A 25255-nucleotide genomic window follows, 5' to 3' on the forward strand; every position below is an offset into this window, starting at 1 on the left:
GTAGAGGTTTAAATATAATTAATCCTTTAATTACAACACTAACAGATTTTAGAGGCGTTTTCAGGTCTAAATTTTAGTAAAAGAAAGAAATTGGTCAGCCCACTCTCACTTGTAACATCTTATAATATTTCTTCAATTAATATTAACTTCAGTTAAATTACAATAGTCTCTTTTAAAATTTGTTATAATTATAAACATTCCTCATTGTTTAAAATATTATAAATATCCTCTAATATTTAATAAAATTATGTACTCCTTCAATAAAAATATGAAATTATCAACTTTATCCTTACTGTATTTTTTGCTTTTTTTAAAAAAAAAAAATTATAAAAAATTAAATGGAGTGGATGAAATTTTTTTAAAAATTATAAAAAACTTAATCCAAAAAAAATAAAAAAAACTTTCAAACATATAATAAAATTATAATTTTTAATCCATAATAGTATTTTAATTAATTTGCAATACAAAATGGATAGAAACCTAACAAATTGAACTAATTATTAAACGATCGTTAAAATCATGAGGATAATTTTTCCAACGACGAGGGAGTATTCGTAATTATACCAAACCTTATAAGAGATCAATATAATTTAACCTAATTTTTAAGGCCTCATTTTGCATATCGCACTTGAGTTGAGAGATATAGGTAGTAAATGGCTCTCACTCACATTAAAATTGAAGCAAAAAGCAAAAAATTGCAACTGTGCATGCATAAAAGTGTTGTGTTGAGAAACCTAAGGCCCCAACTCCAAGTATAGATATAGATGGGGTTCCTCAACAGGGGGCTTAAATGGAGAAAGTACATAAGATCTCCCAAGAAATCATTTTGATGATTTCTTAGAGTCATTTCTAACTTAGGCTCAAAACTGTACCGCTTGTGAATTTCATCATTAACATAGATTTGATCTCAGCAATGTTCTGTTATCCCTGCATAAGGTGTTGCTCACCTCCTCCATGTATGAGAATTGCTGAGCTATGATGGTGCACCATATACCACCTACCATTATGGTACTCGTACACATTTGTCATGAGATATGGGCCGTTCTCCATGTCGACATAAGCTTTCATGGTAACCCAAGCCACATCTGCCAGGGCACGGGCCCTTACATCTCGTATCTGGAAATCAGCAACATTGTCCCAGGTAAATGCTAGCTGCCAGCTCCCCATAACTGCATTATAACTAGAAAGAGAGTTGAAGAACACATTAAGCTCCTGTGTTTACACATGGAACTCAACAATGATTAGACACTAAGCCCCAAACAGCTTTGAATAAAAAGAGGGGAATCAGATGTTTCAGCAGAGCACCTCAACCAAATATAAATCGAATGAGCCCTTAATTTAAATCAGATAAGAAGTTCCGAGATTAAAATGCCCAATGAATTAGCAACGTTATAAGAAGATTAAATATCACGTGTGCAATGAGGGTCTCACGATGTAGGTTTCCTTTCATTAAGAAAAAAAAGGCATAATGTTCATATAGGCAAAATAATGTTTTGACAGAATACATGTGCAGAGTATATAAGATCATGTTCCATCATCTTAATTCTTCAAATATCACAAGAATTTCTACTCCTTTGTGAATTTCCTGCATAAGATGTTGCTCAGATGTTATTTCCAATGTGAACTTAGGTCTCCAGCTGCCTGCCTACCTCTGATTTCATATTATTGCCAACTGCAAAATTTTAAAGTTATAAACTTGAGTATCATCTGATAATTAACACTATTAGAGTTCAAGACAGAGCCACAGAGATACAATAACTTGTGATCTCCTGCGCTTGTGACCATCCATAGGCTATATATCCACAGGAGCCTCTACTGCATATATCTTCAGAAATTTTCTCTCAATTTTAGATATTCAACATGTTGTGATGAAAATTTTGCTTGGCAGCCAACAGAAAATTCACGAGAATCATCAAAGCAAATCACAGAAAGAAAAAATTCATAGGGATTTAACATCCAAACTAACTTAACGAAAGGAGCAAATACAACAAGTAACAAGTGCACAGGGTAAGAGTATAATTGGTAGTTTAAAAATATTCATGCACAGATCAAAGCTACATACCCACTAAATGACTCGCCAGTTGCATGAAAACACTTAACATAATCTGCATTAAGCCAAAGCTGGCCCATAGCTGGAAGCGACCTTTCCTTGACTATCCTAAAAAATTCAGCATTGATATTAACAATAGCTCTTGTAGCTGCATAATAAGCTTTCCATCCATTGGCTGGTATCACACTGTCTTGCTCCAGAGTGAAATCCTGCAAGATGAAGCAAAAAGCAACAGAATTAGCACTACATACGATTTCAATTTCAAACATGATGCAATGACTGAATAACACAACATAATTTCACTCCTCATAGCTGGTATCAAAGAAAAGGAATTGTATAAACCAAAGGGTTATGAAATCCTAGCGGTGACAATCAGAATGGGCTAATCATATGATTCCCTTCAAGCAAGGTATGAAACACTATGTGCAAACATGTATATCTTAATAACCGATGGCCAAATAGTACCACAGGTCCACAGGGTGTAAAAGATGAGCTTATGAAATAAAATTTTTTCAAGTAGACAAGTACCAAAGAATATATGGCCAATCTAAAACAAGGCTGACGGTCCCAAAAACTGAAAGCCTGAAAGTGGTATATGGATCTAATAAATCACAATATAGATCAGGGCAGCCATGAAAAACCACCAATAGCACCCTTTGGACTTCCGAAATGATTATCCGTATATAATAATTCAGGAATACAGGTCTCTGGTAACTGAGAAGAATTTCTTCTTTTTGGTTCCTACATTGGATTGGTACTCTTGGTTACAAGCTATAAGCTATTCACTTGGTTTGTTTCTCCTTTTGTCTGAAGGGAGAAGGGAGAGAAGCAGTTATCTACTTATCTATGGTGCTGGTCGTGATCATTATTTGGGAAGAAGGGTAGGAGCCTGGAGGAGTGGTTATGTGGTCAACCTTTGGTGATGAAAGATGCTCTGGTAACTTTGGTTCTTTTATATGGCATAACAAGAAACATACAAAAAATGTCACTTTTAATGAAAGATGTGACAAAAACTCTTAAGAAATTTAAAATCCAGATATTTCCATTTTTGACCATTGAGTTTTCTCATACTTTCTAGGTCAGTCTAACTAGTAAAGAATGGATAGCATCAACCTGTTGTACTCTGGTCTGCAGCTCTAATGTTCGATGAACAAAGAAAATTGAAATTCTTGAATCTTATGCATTCTTTTCAAAATTAGGAAAAACCCGGCAAACAAAACCCTATTAAAAGTACTTCCTATATTAACATTAAATCAAATCCAACTTATGCGGTTGCATGGCTTCAAAGTGAAAGTACTACAACATGCAACTTTTGAGAATGTCATTTCTCTTATGAAGTAGGACCTCCATCATTGTTAAAGTATGTCTATAAACTGTCAAAAGTTTCAACTTAAAAAGGATTTCTTCTTGATTATTTAAGGGTGTTACGTCATGACTTTACAGACTTTTTAGGTGGAGGTTGCGGAACAACTAAAAGCAAAAAATGTCATTATATACCTAAAACAGCTAACCGACAAATCTAAAAGTAAGCATGCATATAACTGCCTCCAGGCCAACAAGTGGTAACATGTCCATAACCATCTCGAATCATTTGCAAACTTTAGCCATTCAAGTTGCAACGCGTTGTTTGCTTCCCAAGTAGCCAACAACCAATGATAGCCAAAGCATATGGAAGGCTTATATGTATCAATGCGTCAACTCCCAACTACGACATGGATATTCATGGCCTATTTTTTCATTTTCTTTCAGGATGTCAACGCTGGTACTCTAATTATGCATCACAAGTATTAACAGAAAATACCAAGTCTTGCTTTCTTTCTCACTGATGTTAACTGGCGCTATTCCATGAAGCAAAATAAGGGAATGATAGTATTATATGTAGATATATAAACCAAAAAATTTCATAGACATGCTAGCAAACAACTATTCTTCCTGCAAAAATTCGGAGATTACTCGATAGCAATGAAGTAGTAGTCATTTTTATGAATTAACCCTTATCTAAGCTCTATTCAATGAACGAGATCAGACTCAACACTTGAACCAAAAACTACATCCAAGTTAACCAAACAATTCCAAAAAAGAAACCCATATAACTCTACCATAAAAATAACTACCACGCCAAATTTCACGAATTTCGAAAGAATCAAACCTTATGATAGAGCGCCTTCCACGCATTGTCATCATTGGCTGCTTTGCGCATGAGTGAATTCGTCATTGAGAGACGACAGAGGCTCGGATAATCCAAGTAACTGAGGGCATGCGTAGTTATCTCCGGCACCAACTGCTCCATCATCGATGCCCCCGTCTGCCTCTCCACCACCATCTCTCCACCGTTCTCACTACTAACACCGCCACCCACACGCGCAGTCATTTCCTCACCCCTATCAATTTCACTCCGCTCTCCCGCACACCCACAGGGCTTTAACTTCTCCAACTCAGAAACGCTGGACTGTAATTTCGCTTTCCGAAAAATTAAAACAGTTACAAAAAGGAGGCAGAAAAGGGCCACCAAGAATGACGAATACTCGCTGGCAAAGAAAATGCTGGTTATCGTAACCTCCATTCACAACTCATGAAATTACAGCAACAATAATTCTTACAATTCATGAAAGAAAAAGAAAAAAAAAAAAAAGGGATAATTTCTGGGTGGAAAATCAAGAAAAAAAAAAACCCTAGTTTACCTTCTCCTGCAGCAGAAAAAAAAAATGTTGTTTTGCATGTGATTTCTTCTTCTTTTTTTTTTTTTTCTTTTTGGGGTGGGGTACAAATTCAAGCCCCCCACCTCTCTTTTTCGTTTCCTTTCTTTTACCTTTTAGTGTGTGTTGGTGAGATTCTAGTTATGTTGAAACCCTAATCAAGGGTTTAGAGAGAGAGAGAGAGGGAATTATTTGCAGAGAAGGTAGAGAGAGAAAGTTGGTGGTTTTGTAACTGAATTGAGAAGGGAAGAGATGGAAAGTGAACGGCGTCAGCATCACAACATGTAAATACAATTTAAAATAAGGGGTAGTTTTGTCATTCAACGATAATATGAATTAGTTGCGCCACGCTGGACGTGACCAATCAAAAATTGCACCCACTAATACCTTACTCTAATGTTGAGGTTAAGATCCAGGTTTCATTTTGGACCTCCCCATATATGTTGGTATTTATTTAATTTTATATAATTTTATATTATATTATTGTATTAATTATTGAACAAATTTATTTCAACATGAATATAATCATATAATTATTATTTCTATCAAAGTAAGGTTAAAATTAACCGATTTATATATTTCTCAATCAAATTAAAAACATAAGAAATCATAACCATGGTATCAGTTATCTAAAAACCATCAAAAGATTATATTGATTGTCGTCTCTTGACGCACGGAAAATCATTCAATTCAGAATGAAGTTAAATCTCATCGTGGTACGAGATGTATGAAATAAAATTTATTAGTAATATACACATGATTCGTATTCCGTATTTGATACAACTTTAGTTCTAACGGAATAATCGTGTTCAAGTATATTAATTTCAGCTAAATTAAAGCAATTGGGACACAGATGAGAGAAGAAAATTCTTATATAAGTGATTGAATCAATAGAAAATAATAAAAAAAAAACAAGTAATAAAAAAAATTGCTGTTAGAAATATTAAATATTAAGTGATTATATTATCTGACAACTTATTTTTTAAAGTGATTATTTAACATAATACTAAAATCAGGCCAAATAAGAGTTTCTGAATTTCAACTTTAATACTATCCATGTATGAGAAAAGCTTCAATATAAAACTTGACAAAAAGAAAAAAAAAAATTGCATATATATAAGCAGGAATATTAAAAATATTAAATAATACTTATTATATCTTATACTATATACATTGTATTATTTACAACCACAAATAATTGTCTCATTTGTTACATAAAACCGTATAGTTTGATTTTTCTTTTAAGTGTGATGATGATGATGATAATAATATAGTTCATTTATTATAATACATAGGGTAAATTACATTTTGCTACCTGAACTTACCCGTTTTTATATTTTTGTTATCGAAACTTTTTTTTTTTGTGTCATATACTATCCCATCTTTGTGAAATTTACACTTTACCAATATAATCATTTTTTGTTGATTTTTCTACTCAAAAAACATCACATGCTATGCATACTTAAAAAATATCACATCACATAACCTTTAAATATCACATATGCGCTGCATGTGATGTTTGTTCTTTTTACAAAAGATTTGGTTGAAAAACAATTATAAATGGCAAGGTGCAAAATTTTCTAAAATTGAGATGATAAGTTGACAAAAAAAAAATTTAAGTATCACATTTAAATTCGGTCATAGTTCGGACAACAAAATATAATTAACCCTGATACATATTGGAACAATATTAAATACTTAAAACACTTTGAAAATTCTATAATCTTTGAACTACAATAATCATATCGGGAATAACATCTCCCCCAATGAAAATAACAAATCTTTAGCAACTGAAGCAATCATGTTTAGCTTATTTTGGTGGTGAAAGTGAAAACCTGTCAACATTTAGATCAGCTGCTTTCATAAATTTGAACATGCAGATGCAGTTGGTCCTTGTTGCTGAAAGGCGCCCCATGCACTAACCTCAACATAGAGTTTTGATCAAATGAGAACAAAAGGAAAAGGTTTCCTTAAAGGATATCTCAATCGAAAGATTTACAATCACAAGAAGCAGTTAACGACTGTTTACTGTTTGTTTGTCCTTCGTTCTGAAATAATTTCTGCAACCAATCTACGCCATTATGTTACCTAGAAGCTTAAAGGGCAACAGAAGCCTTGTAGGAGAGGGAAAACATGAAAGACTGATGCAAAATTTAATTAGAAAAAGAAGAGACGCTTCCTGTTTATGTTTTTGTCTTCTGCTGGGCAGCTTCAATGTACTGCTCTGCCAGTTTCTTCACCTTTTCGCCTTCCTTGATGAGGAAGTTTGCAGTCTTCTCCTTAGAGTGGTACTTCATAACTTTCTCAGTTGTTTTCCCCACAGCCCACCTGTATTGGTCGACTGTGATCACACCGCTCTTGCAAAGTGGTCTTATGTGCTCCTTTATATATGCTTCAACCTGCAACATGAGAAATAGGATCAATGTTGCACGAAGATATGATGAATTAGAGAACTGACATGTGTTACGCATGGCGCTTATACCTTTTTTATGACCATACTATTCTCTTCTGATTGCTTGGTTTCACCTTTAGTTGCCTTCGCCTTTTCTGTTTCATTCTCTCTTTTCTGAGAATGGGGAAGTGATTGTTTTGATCCATCAGGCGCAACTTCTACGTTCTCCATGCAATTTGGTTGTCCAGCATTCTTCTCTCTTTGGTTGGACCTACAATCCCCAGTTTCTCCAGGTAATCCGCCACTGACAGTCTGTTCAGATGGTGTTACGAATACTGTCTCGGGACACTTTTTAATTAGTGGTTCTTTATCAGGTCCATAGAGTTCTTCACATTCTGCTAGAGATGACTCATCATCATTATCAACTGAAGAATTCTGAACAAGAAACCTGTCTCCAATACTAGTCTTATTTTGAGACTCAAGCGGCACAGATGTGCCAGCTAAAGCTCCAAGATCTGCCTGTGCCTCGTCATCGTGGAGCACCAGAATCCCATTTGGTTTCTCTGATTTAAGGGAGGAAAATAACAATTTGATTTTTGGTGGTTCTGGCTGTAACTTGGAAACATTTAGAGCGCCAGCACCAATGAAGTCATCATCTTCCAAATTATATTCAAAATCACCATAAATATCAAGGTCGGGCTGAGAATCAACTTCGATCACATTATCAGGTCCCTCATCGTCACTCTTTCCTGGTGAACCAACTTCATTTTTAATGTCCTCGGTTGTATGATTGGGACTATTCGGAGGGGAGTCTGACATGAGTCCCGCTTTTCTTAGTGCCTCATCAACTACCAAATCTAAAGAGCCACCACTGGTTTCTTCAGGTGGTGTATCAGAAAGGCTTTCTGAAGTGGAGCATGGATGAGGTTCTTTAGCTCTGTCAGAGTTCATGTCGTCTGATCTCCGCAATAGCTCCTGCGAGCACAGATTCAGGTACACAAGTTTGCTATTTGACCTGTCAGCAACTTGTTTTTCAATATTAACTGCATCTGCAACAGCCAACTCTGTTTCAGCAGTTCTGCAGTCCACCGAGACATTTGCTTTCTTCAGAAAGTGCTCCGTCAGGCGATAAAGTTGAGTCTGTATAAGAATTATTGGTTAATTTTATCTGCTACATTACGGATAATACTTTCATTCCTTAACAAAGAAGATCCAGCCTCAGGAAAGACAATAGCAGAAAACCAACACACATTACAGGGATAACTGTCAGATAAGGGTCGATAAACTACTAAAATTACAGGATGCTTGTGAATTTGGCAGATTTATTTGAAAGAAGTGTGCAGAATCCAGGCAACTCAAACCAGGGCTTTTACCTTAGCAAATGGTATATATTAAAAGAAGAAAATGCAGGGGATGATAGCACAATTAATCAAATTAAAGATTCTCAGTCAAACATTGCAAGGTAGAGGTAGGCAGCAATCATAATCAACAAACCACGCATAACTACCGAATAATGTTGAATTTCATCACAATATCAATCCTCTGAAAGGAGGAAAATACACTGCGGTTTTTCTTTTTTTGGTTTTTGTGGGTTTTGGGGGGGGGGGGGGGGGGTGGCTCCTCAATCAATGCTGTGAACATTCAATTATATAACTTCTTAGTTAGAAATCCCCCTTGAAAATTCGGGGCCTAGTTCAAGGATTTGGCATGTTGAAGAAAATTCTTATCAGAATATATATACACACACACACATATATATATATAAGTGAATTCATCTGCAAACTCTAGCATTACGCCGATTAAAGAAAATATTGTATTAGAACAGATAGTTCCAATCCATTTGAATTCTTCTTATATTTCATAAAAGCTCACAGTTGCAAGGACATGTTATATTAGTTCTGCATCTTTCCCCGGCCCTTCTTCACAATATCTCGTTATTGGCATACTGGTTCTTAGAACTGCTATCTATTTTTAGGTAGGAAGTCACAATTTTCAATGCTAAAACAGATTGGTCTCTGGAACATGAAAGCAAAGGCAAACTTTACCTGCCTAACTGATATCGGGATTTTATTGTGACGACTGGTAGCCAAAACAGGCCGCATATCTTTTGGTAGTTGAGCCTGCTCAAATCATCAACTTAATTCAATTAAAAAATTACCAGGAAGCAGAAAGAAGTTTTGGATGGAAAAATAAAAAACCAGTGAAACATAACAACTACCAGTAAAGTATAATTCCCTTTGAGAATTGCGTTGTCCTCTTCTTTCCCTGGTGTATTCTTACTTGAAGCTGCTGTTTTCCTTGCCAGAACTTCTAATGCCCATTTTCTTTTATCACCCTTTATCTCAGATTTACCTGCCATATCCTTCTCTGAAGTTATTTTCATGCCACCTGATGCAGGAGCAGGTGCTCCTTTGGGATATCTATTTTGATGTGCATCACCAGAAGCACTTTCAGCTTTCATTCCCTTGACGCTCTTCTTCATCTCTTTAACATCTAAAGGAGGAACAGTCACCTGTGACAGACTATTTTCCTTCCGAGTTTTCTCAGACTGGTCAAGGGGCAGCAGTATTGAAGCTTTTCCCGTCAAACCACTTTCTGTTTTCTGTTCATGAGTTGCAGCAGCTTTTTGAGCTGAGACAGGTTTAATATCATTCTTCCTAGGGAAAACAGATGTGTCTGCTAAATACAATCTTGAAAGAATAGAACCATTATCCACCTCTTCATTCGCAGGCATTTTCTCTGTACAATCAGAATTATCTCTAAGGAGGTCAAGAACTGACTTTAATGTCTGAATTTTTTCAGGCTTAGATGTTTTTATGCAGCGATGTTTCCAGAACTCAACTTCACATTCCCGAGTCCAAGCTCGTCTTCGCTTTCCCCCCATACCATATATTTTTTTCGTTAGGCTTTCACGTACTTTTCCTTTTTGCAACAATGACCTTTTTGCCTTTACATCCAGAGTTGGCTTCCTATTTTCTGCACCTGATCCAGCCAAAGCAGCCCTGAAAGCATTGAGAAGTTTTGGATCAAAAAGATTTTGTTCAAGCTCTTGAGAGGATTTGTTACGAACTGCTTCTCTGATTTTTTTCCTAAGCTCTTGAACTAGTGCTGAAGAATCTTTATCATCACCAGCTCTCCTCATGATCTTTTTGAGCCTCAATCCAGCTGCACTTTCTCTATCTGAAGAATTTTTGTGGCCAAGCTGCTTAAGAGCTCTATTATCTGTCCCCTGAACTATATCCATTATATCAGAAGAATCATTTTCCTTCTCTGATTTACATTTAGATGTGCTATCCTTTGAACTACTTTGACGAGAAATGCTGCTGGAGTCATCAAGAACAGATACAGCTGCTTGGTCCCCCGGACTGATGAGTTGACTATTACTTTCAGCTCTGATTTTCTTTTGAGATAATTTGGACTCAATATTAGCTTCTCCTTCTTGACCATTCGCATTTCTACGAGCATTAGAATAAATTATATGAAACAAGGCCAAGAAATACAAAAGGAGATAGGTAACATCAAACCTTAACTAATTTTTTATTTAATGTAGACCTATTGAACAAGAAAGTTTGAAAGCAAGACGAACTTAGAATGAGGCAAGATTTGGCAAGCACAGAGGACATGGCAATCCACAAAAGCTCCTAAGTCATGAAATTAGGAAAAATTCATACGTTAAATATGCACACCTGAAACTCAGACCTAGTAACCAGGAAAACATAATATATATTGATTTTTATTGTTCTGTCAACCCAATCCTAAATGGCAACCTGAATGTAAGTATATAGATTATGAATTAGGCATCTTCTACATGTTTGACACAGCATATCATATTTCAGAAAAATACATCCCTTTCTACAAAAATGCTACAATAAATTGTCTTCATGTTGGCTTTAGATACAAGGCAGTTTCAAGAAACGAAATATTTTCGTCTCTGAAGCACAGATGGAATGAAAAGGTAATCAAGTCCTTTCCGTCAAAGAAATGTTCAAAACAACAATAACAAGGCTCTGTTCCATAAGCAGGCCTTTTAGCCAGCCATTTGCAAATTTTTATTTCAAAAACTTCACAAGAGAGCGTGACAACCTGCTATCTCTGTGCTTTCGCTTAAGACCACTGATTCCACTTCCTGTGGCTTTCTTATCTGGCATACTTTTGACTGAGAACACTTCTATTTCATTGTGCACCACGTTCTCACCTGAAACTACTCAAGTGAGAAGGGAAGAAGAAAAAAATGAGATCTCCTTGATTTAGCATACTAAAGGATTGTCATTACAGCACAATTACTCAAGAGAGATCAGAGGATTCGCTTACTCTATCTTATACCTTGTAAAAGATCTTCTGACCTATTACTAGGTTCCACAGACCCTGGCACATGATCTTCAGCATTGTCCTTCATGTGAACTGAAAATATATACATAAGAAAGTACAAGATGAACATCTTTAGACATGCTCAATTATATCTTAACATAAGATGAAACTTTCAAAAGGAAACAGGCAAAAATCTTGGAAATGCTATTACCAGATATATCAGAGCACATGGATAAACCAAGATCGAGATCTAAACTAGAGTCGACCACTTTATTGTTTAAATGTTTTGGGGGTTGTTTGACTGCCTCATCAGTGCTTAACTTCAGCTGACCAGGTGATATAGAATGTGATGAGCTGTAACAATTATCTTGTGATAAAGAAAGTTCCAATTCTTGTTGGCATATGTTAGGTCCAAGACTGTTCCTATTGCCCGGTAGCACTTCTGACTTCAGCACGTCAGATGTAGATGTGGGAAACAAGGTGTTCTCCATGTCTTTGCTACACCCAAAGACTGATTTACTTGATTCTTGACTCTCCTGGTTCCCTTCAAGCAGTGAGATGAGTATAGCTGTCTCACCGTCATCAGCAACAGATACTGATACTCTTCCAGAAAAAGAAGCTTCAGGTTGACAGTCACCGCCACTGATTTCTAAACCATTTTGGTAGCCTTTCCTTAATACTGAAACCCTGTCTGGATTATGTGGACCTTTAGCAATGGTACACCTGCATCAACTATCATAACAATATCAAGAATCTAAGAAGAAGCAATTTATTTAAAATATAGGGTAAGTAGTAATTACATTGATCTCTGCTGTTACTATAGATAACTACAGAACTCCACAGTTTCAGAATTACTGATAGCAACCCCTTACCTCGGAATTTGGTCAGACCTCACGAAATTTTTGAAGTGACAAGTTTACCCTCGCTAAGGTTTAATAGTTATAGAGGGTAATCATAATCTTTTGCAGCGTTAAAAAAATTAGTAGTATGTAACATATCTCAAATGTGTCTTTTCTCTTTATCCTTATGGAGAGAAGTCAGGAGGCATAAATGAATTGGTTTCTTATGCAATTAACAGAAAAAGTGAGAGGCAATTCACACAGATCTTAAACAAGTTAATGATCAAATTATGGCACATGAGCAAAAATATCAAGCTATATCTTCACTTCAGCTTTACATGCTACCAAGCGTGGTGGACCATCTGATATTGCATTCTGTGGACATTGGATTGACCACACTATCCATAGTTTCTGACTTGTTGACAAAATATTATTTAACCAATTAATAGCTATGACAAATAGTTCCCATTCTTTTGCCAATTGGATATCATTGTAGATGACAAGTACTTTATTAGTACAATATTCTTGGAGCTTAATGGGATATTGGTTGTTATGGTTAATTTTCAAGTATTGTGGTTCATAAAGTTCTTGGGTACTATTTACAAGGTGGCACAAGTTTTCTGATATTTGTGAATGACGTCATTAAATTATGTAACATCATCAAAATATATGAGGGCATCTTGCAAAATTTATAAAAATTCTAGCAATCACATTATTTGGTTCATCAGGTTGACTGCCCAAGGGTGACTGTTAGCTCAAGATAAGGGACAAGGAGTGAGCTGTAACTTCCAAAGTAAGAGCGGAGATTTCTGTTTCTCCAAAGAAATATGAGAAGATGGTGTAGTTTAAGATACATCTATACTCTTAAAAGAGGAGATGTATCCGTGTAGGATAGTTGGATACAATATAGCACTGTTGGATAGTCCTCATATATGTATCCGATACTTCAACTGCATCCAAAACATTAACCAAAAAAATATTATTTAACGAAAACCCGTACACCTGACGTCTTGAACACATGTATTAAACATGTCTAACACTATCGAATATAAATTATGTGGGATAAAAGTATAAAATTAAAAAATACCATAAATTCGATACACTAAATAATATATATCATGAGATATTCTTTATATAATGCATTTATTGATGCATTCAGTGTGTATATACTCCATTATATAATTTTCTTCGTACAGTAGCATGATTCTATTCTAGATGAATTACTAAATATTATATTTTTATTTTGTTTTCTTAATGTAAAAAAAAATATATTTAATGTTACGTAACTTAGTTTGCAATCATATCCTACCTAAATTTTTCATATTTACCATATAGCCAAGTCTATATTCTATGTATCCGTACCACTTGAACACAGGGTGTAAATATCCCAAAAAGTTATGACCAAAAACTACTTCAAACACATTAGATGACCAAGAAGGTGCACTCACACCACAATGATTAAATGTAAATAGCCCTCTCAGATTTATTGTTTAGAATGTTTTCATTTAGTGAAGGTACAGGTCTTTACTCAGGACAGTGTCCCAGCAGAAGATAACCATAGGAGAACCATTTTGATAATGTATAGATAATAAGCAGCATATCATGGGGTTGCGCTGATTTTAAAAAAGAACAATCAATTACCTTGGGCACAGCCATGAGCCATCACAAGAGCCTTCAGTGTCAAAGCCCACGCAAAAAGCATGATACCTAATAGCATGAAATATAAGAACAAATCAGGAGAATACTTTGGGAAATTATTTTAAACAACTTAGCCATCAAATATACAGATGGTAAAAACTTCACAATAAAGTCATTTCAATAAATGAAAGAATGTAAATTAAAACTTATTTAAAGTTTTGCAGTAAAAGTAGATATCATAACATCCGGTCCAGGCAGCATACCGTACAAGACTTCTATTTCTATAACTGCCCAAATCTTGAGATTCTGAGCGACAGAATATCTTGGTCAAACCGGCAAGAAGTAGTTATCTAATTTAATAAAGAAAGAAATGAAGGAGTCTTTTCCTTGTGTGTGCTTTGCAGGAGTGCGGACATGGAGGTGAGGATTTGTTCTAAGGGACATGGGAATTCTAGCATCATGAGGAAGTCAAACAACCCCCTGCGAACTATTGTGCCCCTCAGGTGCAATATCACAAAAATGGCTGAAGAAACTAGCTTATGTTATATTTTCCATATCCTCATACAAAGAATAGGGCAAGATCAAAAAGGACAAAGATGAAAAGAATTAACAAAAGTAAAAGAGAAGCAAAAGAATGAACTAGAGCAAATTAAAATGCTATATAGAATACCAGATAACTCCGAAATGGTGAAATTTGACACACAACAAAAGTGCATAGTAAACCAAGTAAAGCTCTGTCTTGTTAGTTTATAATTTATATAAAAGTTCTGCATCAAGTCAGTAAGAGCAACATGGTAACTTCAACCTCAGCACCCAATTAAAAATAAAAGGTGAAAACCTTACCACTCCGTTTGAATGAGAAAAGAAAAGTGAACAAATATAAAAGGAAAAATGGAAAAGTTCCTTGCATACCATTTATCACACGAATCACAAGCAATGGATGTATCAATATCTGAATCTTCTTGAATTGCCACAGATCCACTCCGAATTTTGCAGCCATCTCCATCCAAGCAGACAACTGCCTATAAGAGGACAAAGTTGCAACAATCACATGTTTACTAATATTGCTTATATTAAAAAAGGAGGCAAAGTAAAAGAAAAAGAAAAAGAAACTAATAGTAAAACATGATGACAAGAGTAAACATGGATAACATTCCTCAACCTAGGTACACTTATGAGGATCCTGAGCTCACTGAGCTCTGAAGACCATATCTAGTAAGCAAAACTGCGTATTCATAAGTTAAGATGAACTCTCACATAATTTATGCTCAAAAGACAATAATAGCACTTCTCAATTTCTTTCTTTTGAGAATCTATTAGAGAACGGAAGTAGTCACAGTACTTCTTTAAAACTGAAGAAAGCAAAAGGCAGAGCATAGTTCACACATGTTGTTCACAGAACCTCCCAAGATGATTAACATTCAACACTGGCTCCAAAGTATATAGAGGATTCAAAAGCATTGAGCAAAGTGTAATTTAAATCCTCAATATTAACACATAAATATTTGCAAAATGTTTTTTATGCTCAATTTGAAATAAAATAAAACTGTGCAGTAGCAAGATTTCACGGACATCAGAAGCATACCATCAACTTACATTTTCATCAATATAGTATGAAGGAAATGATAGAGTGTTATTTTTCCCTTCAATGAACCAGTCATCATCTCTGCAACAAAAGAAGAAAGATAACCAAAACTAAGTGAACTGTTTTTTGACACAGAAGTTAAAAAAAAAAAAAGACCATCGATCTGCAATTTACAAATTCGACCTTCTATGAAAAATTTCTTCCAAGTTCCAAGAAGATCACCATTACCTCTTATATTATAATTTATAGTCACAATTCTTGAACTCCCAAACACTACTCAGTTTTGCAAAATCGAGGCCTATCAACAGATTATCAAAATCTGCATTTACTGAATCCTACTCAGTGTTCCAAAATCAATGAGAAGTAGAATCAACAGATCACCAAAAACTCGTCAGCAGTTCTCACTTTGTCTATTCATTGCAACTAAAAGATCACTGTCTTTTTATTCCACACAGTGTAGTCACCATTATAGTAACAAAGAATGCGTTTTAAACTAGATCACATTAATCCTAGTGTAGCCGACATGCACCTGCAGACAACTTGCTTGTGTGCAATTTCACCGAGACAGAAGGCGAAAAAAATAGGAAACTGATAATGACTATTAAAATAACAAAATGGTAGAGATATAGCATCAAGGATGACAGAAGCTAGAGGGTAGAGTTTGGATAACCTCAATTCTGTACTCCTCTACCAAGCAATCAGTAAGTGGTTCAGAAGGAGAAAAAAATAGGAAACTGATAATGACTATTAAAATAACAAAAAGGTAGAGATATAGCATCAAGGATGACAGAAGCTAGAGGGTAGAGTTTGGATAACCTCAATTCTATACTCCTCTACCAAGCAATCAGTAAGTGGTTCAGATTGAAACCCAAGAAAGGTGCACTTACCTGATGTCCCCTTTGTCATAGTTTTTGAAGGTATAACAATTTATAAGCTCAACTAGAATTAGCATATTTCATCTTCCTAGATCTCTAAAGACCAACAAGAAGACTTTCTATGCATCCCTCCTCTTCCGTAATACAAGATAGATCATAATAGGAAAGATTATACAGGAATTTCATATTATAAGAGATTAAGAGCTAGTAAAATAATAAATTAAGAATACCTTGGATTTGTATCATCATCAGTCTTTTTGCCACCAACTGTATCATATACCTTCATTCACAACAAACAAGAACGACTTAATAGTTTATATTTTCGGAACTGTTCATGCAACAAGATAAAGGAAAGCAAGAAGTTAGAAGTATGCAACCAGTTTTACGTCCATAATTTTAAAGTGTCCAAAATGGAAGAAAAATTGATAACCAGGCAAAGAAGTGACAGCAAAAAAATCAAGCAGCAGCAACCAATAGCTGAATAATTTGGTTACTCACAGGTACACAAGTTATCAGTTGAAATTCATTCTGACAAAGGGGACAAAGGCTTGTGATAGTAGCCCAGTTGTCAATGCATGCAAAACAGAACCTGAAACATAAAGTGACTATTAGATCTGCATCGAGCGGAGCCATTATAACCAAAACTTGTATACATTTATGGCATTACTTGATTAGTACTTCTGACCCTCAGCTCTATTAATCAGATAACTTGACCACATGAAGCAATAATTATAGCAAATAAGGAGCCTTCACTTAGACTCCTAACAAGGATATAAACTTGGCAGCAAAGTACAGCGTGGGCTGAGTTTTTTCTAAATACTCTTATTGTGACAATTTCAGATTTAGCCAACATTAGCACTGACTTAGATCTATTTCTTGGCGCAGCCTAAGAGGGGGAGACAAAATTTGCATTGAGAAGACTAGGCCAGCATTTGTTCCATAAGGCGTGGCTCATTTGCAACCCCAGTCATTCGGAATATGCCACTGAAAAATGCTACCATAAAGATTTTTTGCAAGTTCTGCTGGTTGTGTAAGTTGTTTATCCTCTCATGAATAAAGTTATCTATAGAGAATTGAGTACTCTAATTATTTTGTTTCTCATCTTTTTCTAACTGGAGTCTTGTATCATTTGGTTAGTATGTTTTTTCTATAAAGAAGCTCTTGTTACCTTCATTTCCTTTTTCTTCTGAATGATCTTTCTATTGCATGGTTTCAATATGCAGAGAGTTTCCGAATTGTATATCCCCTATTGCAAGAGCTATAAGTGTATATCCTCCACCTCCAATAAAAGATCCGTTCACGAGGATAGAGGGAAAACACTACTCCCGAAATACTAATAAAGAAAGAAACTCAGATACAAGGCATCCACAAATATAACTGCATCCCAATTGAACATACTAAACCGAGTAAAGATGGACACCAATTGGCTCATTGACTCAGGTCAAACAGTAGCAACAGCTGGCTTGAATGTAGAATGCTATGAGAAAGTTTCAGCTATTATAGCCCCAAAGAAACTCCAAACAGGAAGCAATAGACCCATCGGTTTTACACGTGACTGAATGATTTTACATATGGATTTCTAAATTTCAACTTAAGCTTGAAAAGACCAGTCAAAAAATAGAACCAGGCATGGACAGATTAGTGACAAAAGTTGCGTGAAAGAAGACACTAGTGACCAAACCAGCAACACGTAAAGGACTGGGAAGAAACTGAAGTAATAAGATCATATGTCATTAAAATCTACATACCAATGCTGGCAGCAATCAAGCACACCTCTGTCGATCACGACGTCAGTACAAATCCCACATCTTTCACCCTCAAAATTAAAGTAATCCTGCACATGACAATATGAAATTATGCAAAGCAAATTCACAAAATGTGAATCACGAATCAACATAACAAACTAAAAGCAGCAACCCAGAACTTGAGTTTCAAAATCAAAACCATCCCCTTGTCACCCAAATATGCTTCCCTACTCTTCCACACACTACCAATAGTAACTCTACACAATGTGCATAATCTAAATTTCATAATGTGCATCATCTGAAGTTTAACAGAAAATCAATTCACCAAACTACAGAAACATAGCACAGATTTAACTAATATTTACCTCACTGTTATCATCAAGACCGTAGTTCTCGTCCTCCGACGTTTCATCCGTAACCAATTCCACTTCCATACCTCCACATAAACTAACAAGATTGCAGCTGAACAAAGCAATATAAATTACCACAATCGGATAGAACGAAATAGAAAAAAAAAAACTTCAAATGATGAAAGAATTCATAAATACCTAGGGTTTAAAAACAATAGTGCTCTATGCTCAGAACTTTTTTGTGCAAAATGAAAATTGACGTTTTAATTCTGATCAATCCCTCATTTTGAGTTTCTTGATAAAAAAAAAAAATCTTGATCAAGAAAATTGAATGCTTGATTGCATATAAATAAAAGAGAAGCAAAATTGGAAGATTGAACAGCTGTGGAAATTAATAAATAAATATAAATAGATGCGGCGTGTTTGGGTGCTCGCAACGAATTTGGAATTTCTTTATAATTTGCATAATTTTCACACACAAAGGGATATTTTGCTGCAATTTGATTCAGGCCCAGAAACCTTTAATGGATCCGACAATGAAATGGAGCCCAACAACTATTAAGGCCCATTGCAAATTTCTTGAAATTATTATCTATACTATATAAAAAAAAATGTATTTTTATCTCACAAATGGTAATTATGACACCGTAACACTAGTTTTATTATCTATACTATACAAAAAGAAAAAAGTTTTTTTTATGTCATAAACGATGGTTATGACACCGCAACATCAATTTTATTATCTATACTATATAAAAAGAAAAGACTTTCACAAACGGCGGTTATGACACCGCAACATCAATTTTATTATCTATATTATACAAAAAGAAAATATTTTTTATCTTACAAAAATGATTATGACACTGCAACACCAATTTTATTATTGTGACAATAATACCCTAATTTGATTTTTTTTTTCTTTTGTGTTTGAGCAACTTCGGGCTGAAAAATTATGTTGTTCACCTCTTCCTACATCTGCTCCTCCTCGACTTGGGCAAGGCGAAGGAGGGGACAGATTGACTGGGTGTTGCACTGCAAATTAAGCCATGGCTTGTGCAGTCGCTCGGGTGGATGCATCGCAGATCAAAGCCAATAAAGTGTCTTGCATCAGCTATATCATTGCTTCTTGGGGTAGAACACCTAGAAGTGATGGCTTTACATAGGGCGGAGGTGCGGCTTGTTCTTGGGGTGGTAGGATTTTCTCCATTGGATGGGGCTTGTTCATAGGGTGGATGGGCTATCCCACGGGGTGTTGTTCATGGGGTGGAGCTTGACCTACTCCATTCACTTGTGCTTCTTCGGTGGTGCCCACACCACCCTATGAACATCGCGAGCTTGAGACCTGGTTTGCATTCTCAATGCTGGGATAATGTTTTTCAATAGACGTCGCCAATGATATGATTATAATTTTAATAATAAATGAAATGAGAAGTTTACCCTAGACAACAACACACCATGTGAGATCAAATCTATAGAGAGAATTTTTTAGAGGGAATGGGTTATGTATAGTCAAATCAATAAATAGCAACTCATCTCCCTTGAAGTTTGGTGTAATTACACATAGATACCCTGTAGTTTGAGAAATTACATCTAACACCCTTGAGATTTACTTCCATCTAATAAATTAGTTCCTTCATTAGACAAAAGTTACTGAATTTGTTGATATTAACAAAAAAATTGATGAAAATTTATTTTTATCCTTGATTGACGTATTACTGACTTATCGTAGGTCAAATAAATTTTTTCCGACGAAATTAACCTTATAACGGTGAAGATATACCTTCTCACATGCATTAACACGTGAAGACATTTGAGTGTAATGTGATCATAAAAAAATTTATTTGACAGACAATAAATCAATAATAAGTCAATTTGGGTCAATGTACAATCTATAGTAAATTCGTCGAATTTTGACTAATGAAAAAGATTATTTATTAGACGGAAAATGTAATTTTTCAAATTACAAGAGTTTAAGTATAATTACACTATAGTATAAAGGGAAATGTAATTATAAAAAAAAAAATGGTCAAGATCTAATTGAATGTTGAGAGAAAAGGTAGGAGATGAGGTGGCAAATGGGAGGGATGAATTAAAATTAGTCAAAATGTATGAAGACCGTTGGCGTTGGGGGAATGTACAATGTACAGAAAATTAAAGTCATGGAGTCAAAAGCACAGAACAAAGCCAACGGCTATAATTCCGCTCCATTTCTCCCTCTCTCCTTTCCTTCCTTGCTCAGTTTTACTGCGCGAAAATCGCTCCTCTTTTCATCCCGTAAATTCTCTTTTTGAATCTTAACAACGCCATTATTACCCCAACACAAAGCAAAAATGAGGCGAAACATTGCCGATTGTATTCCTCGGCAAGTTTCTGCCACCTCCCAATGTTGTCATTTTTGCAGATATAACCTCAGTTTCGGGCACCCTTTTGGATTCTGATTCTTCCTCTTTTTTGTTTTTTGGGGGGTAAGAATCCACCCAGAGTTGTTTTGGGAGGAGAGGGAGAGTCTTGGATTGAAGCATTAAGTATAGGTTTGGATCTGATCTTTTTGGTCAGGGCAAAAACTGCAGCGGGATTTCTTCTTTTGTTTTTGTTCTGAACTATTCTGAAATTCAAGCCTCTCCCTCGGAGGTGTTTGGTTGGTGGGCAATTTTCATTCTACTGTAGAGTTGATCAAAATTTCAATTTTTGTGTGATTTTGATAACTCTATATGGCTGGGCTTTGATCCTTTTTTTACAGTGTCTTTTGGTTGCTTTGTGTATGTCCATATATACACATTTCTTGATTAAGGTTGTAGATTGTTTTCTTTCCCTTGTTAGAGTTTGAGTTTGTACTGGGCTCTTGATCAATTTCTGTTGTATTTCCATCTGCTGGGATTTTGAGATAGGTGGATGTACTAATAGAACGTTGTTAATTTAGGCAACCGAGAAGAAAAAGGTCCTAGATTAACAGGAGGGAGACGGTAACATAGATTTTAATTATAATGTCTGCTGTTGATGTTGCTCGGAGTCCAGTCTGCGAAGAGACAGCAAGGTCGTCCGCTGTCTGTCTGAATAGACGATTGGGTTTTAGCTCAAGTGAGTCGATTGTCATCTACATCACAGTTGGGGGATCGGTGATTCCCATGCGTGTGATGGAGTCGGATTCGATTGCATCAGTGAAGCTTAGGATACAGGCATGTAAAGGTTTTGTAGTGAAGAAGCAGAAGTTAGTTTTTGGAGGCAGAGAGCTGTCAAGAACTGATTCTCTTGTCAAAGACTATGGCATCACTAGTGGGAATGTCTTGCACTTGGCACTGAGGATCTCTGATCTTTTATTGATCAGTGTTAGAACAACGTGCGGGAAAGAACTCGAGTTTCATGTTGATAGGCACAGGAATGTAGGGTATCTAAAGCGTAGGATCACCAAGAAAGGAAAAGGTTTTCTTGATCTTAAGGATCCGGAAATCTTTTGCTATGGTGAGAAGCTTGAAGATCAGAGGCTAATTCATGATATTAGCAACAATACTGATGCTGTCATTCATTTGGTAGTTCAGAAATCTGCAAAAGTTCGGACTAAAGCGGTCGAGAGAGATGTTGAGCTCTCCGTTGTGGCTCCAAATTGGAATGAAAAAACAGACGAAGCCCATAATGACAAGAATCCACCAAGGGAGCTTCGAGTGTTATCGAGGACTCCACCACCTCTCCACAAAGATTTTTTCTTGAAACCAATCATAGTAAACCCACAAGTGAAGTTGCCTCCATTTCTGTGGAACATGATACAATCAGTGTTTGAAGGATTAGCACGAGGCAAACAACCGGTCAGATCATCTGAGGGCACTGGGGGAACTTATTTCATGCAAGATGCCTCCGGCAACAAGTATATCTCCATTTTTAAGCCCATTGATGAGGAACCTCTAGCTGTCAATAATCCTCAAGGCCTTCCGTTATCAACTAATGGTGAAGGGTTGAAGAGGGGTACCCGAGTTGGAGAAGGCGCGTTGAGGGAGGTTGCAGCTTATATATTGGACCATCCAAAGACTGGTCCAAAGTTTTTCTCTTGTAATGAAATTGGTTTTGCTGGTGTACCACCAACCGTAATGGTGCAATGCTTGCACAAAGCATTTAACCATCCAGAAGGTTTCGATGGTTTAGATGCAAATATCAAGACTGGATCACTACAGATGTTTATGAAGAATCATGGAAGTTGTGAAGACATGGGTCCTAGAGATTTTCCTGTGGAGGAGGTCCATAAGATCAGTGTCTTTGACATGAGAACAGCAAATGCAGACAGACATGCCGGAAACATTCTGCTGCACAAAGACCATGAAACTGGAAGAATTGTCTTGATCCCAATTGATCATGGCTACTGCTTGCCTGAAAAGGTAAATATTCTTTCCCTTCTAAACTCTAACTAAGCTTTATGTTTATCCCTATTTCTACCTGGAATGTGAGCAATTCCAGCCAATGCCTCAGCATGCACAAATGGAAATGCTAACAAGGTTTATGAGAGAAAACCGCACACATGCAAACTTGCTATTGAATTGTGGATGGCTGTTTAGTGCCGTTAAATATCAATCATGTCCTGAAAATTATGCGTAATTCTGGTTATAGTTATTCTAGACTAACATTGTTTTCATCTTTCTTGCAGTTCGAAGATTGCACATTTGATTGGCTCTACTGGCCACAAGCCCGCCAGCCATTCTCCCAAGAGACAGTAGACTACATAAAGTCACTTGACGCTGAGCAAGATCTAGCAATCCTCAAGTTCTACGGATTGGATCTTTCACCTGAGTGTGCTCGTACTCTGCGTATTTCTACCATGCTTCTGAAAAAGGGGGCAGAAAGAGGGCTCACTCCTTTCACAATAGGAAACATTATGTGCAGAGAAACCTTGAACAAGAAATCCATAATAGAGGAGATTGTTCATGATGCACAGAACTCCGTGCTTCCAGGAACGAGCGAAGCTGTGTTTCTTGAAACTGTTTCCAGGATCATGGATGCAGCACTCGTAAAACTCCTGATGTAATACTCCATGGGGTGTCTAAGCATATAACTGTATATACAAAACGGATCAACCAACCTGTATGGACTGAAGCTGGTGCCAAGGAGAAAAGAGGCCTTACTTTATTAGTTCTCTTTGTGCCCTTTTGTTCTTGTTATTGTATTTTCCTTCCCTTTTTATCCCAGCTTCTGTCAGGCAAACGGTCGGTTGAACTACTTTGTAACATTTGAACAAGAAGTTGCAACAATGATGATGTTGAATAAAAGAAAGTGTTTATAGACAGACGGCTACATCTTTATGTTCCCTTTCTTTTTCAGGCATCCCATAGTCCCCATACGAATGTGGTTCAGACAACTTATATAATAACGTAGCCGTCTCTTGTGTAATGTAATGAGGTTCTAAGAACATCATTGTTGAATCTTAGACGACGCACTGCAATTTGCACAAGTTACTGTTGTCAAATGATGCGCAGGAAGACAGACAATGCTTGTGCTTGTATCCTGTGCAGTCCATTTGCATTCAGCAAGAAATGTGAAGGTTTCTCTACCTTGTATTGATCAAATTCTTAGGAATCGTACTCATGATGCATCATTCTTGCAGATTGCCTTGCTCTTCTACAGGTTTCGGAAAAAAGAAAGAAAAGTATGACGAAGTTTTCTTGTCATTTATTGCACTGAACAATCAATAAATTAAATTATAAAAAATTTACGTATAATCATATCGATTAAGGGACAGCCGCGCACATGTCCCTAAATTATTTGGTTGAATAAACATGAAAAGGCCATTATGTCCTTTTACTCTTTCTCAATCCGTGTAAAGCAATATTTTGGCCTCTATTAACAAAATAAGTAATTCCCATTTATCTTCTTTCCTTTTTCTATATTAAATGGTAGTGTTTGTGTGCGCTTTTCAATTTCTAATTTAAAAAAATGCATTTTTGAAGTATTTAAGGTGCCGACTTTTGCTTTTGAAATGGCTGAATAAAGTACTTTTAGGCCAACTTTACCCTTATTATAATAATTTTAATTCAATTCTACTCTTTTTAATTTATTTTTAAAATTTTATGTTTAAAGTTGATATCGGAGTTTTCAAATAATTTGAATTTTAACAATAATTAAATTTTTACGTTCACATATTTAATATTTTATGTGCTATATCATATAATTACATTATTTCATTCACATATTATTATTTGATTAATTAATAAAATGATTTTTTCTGCAATCATGCAAGTTTAGATTTTGTGTATGAATCAACAATTATATACTTAGTGGGAGCATGATTAAATTCACCACATTTTTTCAAATATTTTTAGAAACATAAATATTAAATTCTAATCAAAATAAAATTTATGATTTTTCTGAAAAAAAATAGTTTTTAGTGACAAACAACAAGTGAAATGATAAACAAAAAGATAATATATTTTTAACACTTACGGACAAAATAGACATTCATCAATTAAGTTTATTTTATAAGTGATTTTTCTCCAAACACTATCTAATTTAACTTATATCTGCTTTTTATTTTTTTTTACAAACAATATCCACTTTTAATTCTATTACAAATTTCTAACTTTTTCCACAAAAATCATTTTTCTAAAAGCAGAAATTCTTGCAAACACTCCCTATATATAATTGAAAAGCATCCTATCTGTGTCTTCAATTTATTGGTATATTAATTTTTTTTATTTTTTGTGAAATGAATAATTGTTTTTAACTTCCCCATTCATAATGAGTTTCATAACGACCTTTTGGTAGATTTTTTTTCTCGTCTATTTTTATCTTATATATATA

At 35.5% G+C, this 25255-nt stretch overlaps 3 protein-coding genes across 6 annotated transcripts; 1 reads left to right on the forward strand and 2 right to left on the reverse strand.

Moving 5' to 3' along the window:
* Nucleotides 1-643: 643 nt before the first annotated feature.
* Nucleotides 644-4996, reverse strand: LOC105159188 (Nuclear transport factor 2 (NTF2) family protein). Of its 3 annotated transcripts, none has more exons than XM_011076173.3 (4): nucleotides 4732-4994; nucleotides 4200-4499; nucleotides 2063-2259; nucleotides 644-1180 (listed from the first exon to the last, which is right to left on the reverse strand). In XM_011076173.3, exons 2-4 carry the CDS (start codon nucleotides 4419-4421, stop codon nucleotides 922-924), a joined length of 678 nt encoding a protein of 225 aa, XP_011074475.2. In that variant the 5' UTR covers nucleotides 4422-4499; nucleotides 4732-4994; the 3' UTR covers nucleotides 644-921. The 3 variants fall into 3 exon arrangements, with proteins under 3 accessions (XP_011074475.2, XP_088737695.1, XP_011074466.2); XM_088881569.1 differs by having other exon boundaries at nucleotides 4200-4578; XM_011076164.3 differs by having other exon boundaries at nucleotides 4200-4996.
* A 1696-nt stretch (nucleotides 4997-6692) lies between these two features.
* On the reverse strand, nucleotides 6693-18941 carry LOC105159204 (RING/U-box protein). Of its 2 annotated transcripts, none has more exons than XM_088881023.1 (15): nucleotides 18677-18941; nucleotides 18494-18590; nucleotides 18132-18217; nucleotides 16882-16972; nucleotides 16614-16663; nucleotides 15520-15589; nucleotides 14836-14945; nucleotides 13927-13992; nucleotides 11658-12169; nucleotides 11462-11539; nucleotides 11222-11333; nucleotides 9357-10593; nucleotides 9184-9258; nucleotides 7229-8278; nucleotides 6693-7145 (listed from the first exon to the last, which is right to left on the reverse strand). In XM_088881023.1, exons 2-15 carry the CDS (start codon nucleotides 18560-18562, stop codon nucleotides 6930-6932), a joined length of 3822 nt encoding a protein of 1273 aa, XP_088737149.1. In that variant the 5' UTR covers nucleotides 18563-18590; nucleotides 18677-18941; the 3' UTR covers nucleotides 6693-6929. The 2 variants fall into 2 exon arrangements, with proteins under 2 accessions (XP_088737149.1, XP_011074487.2); XM_011076185.3 differs by having other exon boundaries at nucleotides 11222-11339.
* A 1703-nt stretch (nucleotides 18942-20644) lies between these two features.
* LOC105159212 (phosphatidylinositol 4-kinase gamma 4) lies at nucleotides 20645-23752 on the forward strand. Its single transcript, XM_011076196.3, has 2 exons — nucleotides 20645-22842; nucleotides 23109-23752. The coding sequence occupies exons 1-2, from the start codon at nucleotides 21463-21465 to the stop codon at nucleotides 23484-23486; spliced, it is 1758 nt and encodes a 585-aa protein (XP_011074498.2). The 5' UTR covers nucleotides 20645-21462; the 3' UTR covers nucleotides 23487-23752.
* The last annotated feature ends 1503 nt before the right edge of the window (nucleotides 23753-25255 follow it).

The sequence above is a fragment of the Sesamum indicum genome, linkage group LG1 (genome assembly GCF_026168435.1).
Source record: "Sesamum indicum cultivar Baizhima isolate 11 linkage group LG1, ASM2616843v1, whole genome shotgun sequence".
NCBI classification, from domain to species: Eukaryota; Viridiplantae; Streptophyta; class Magnoliopsida; order Lamiales; family Pedaliaceae; genus Sesamum; species Sesamum indicum.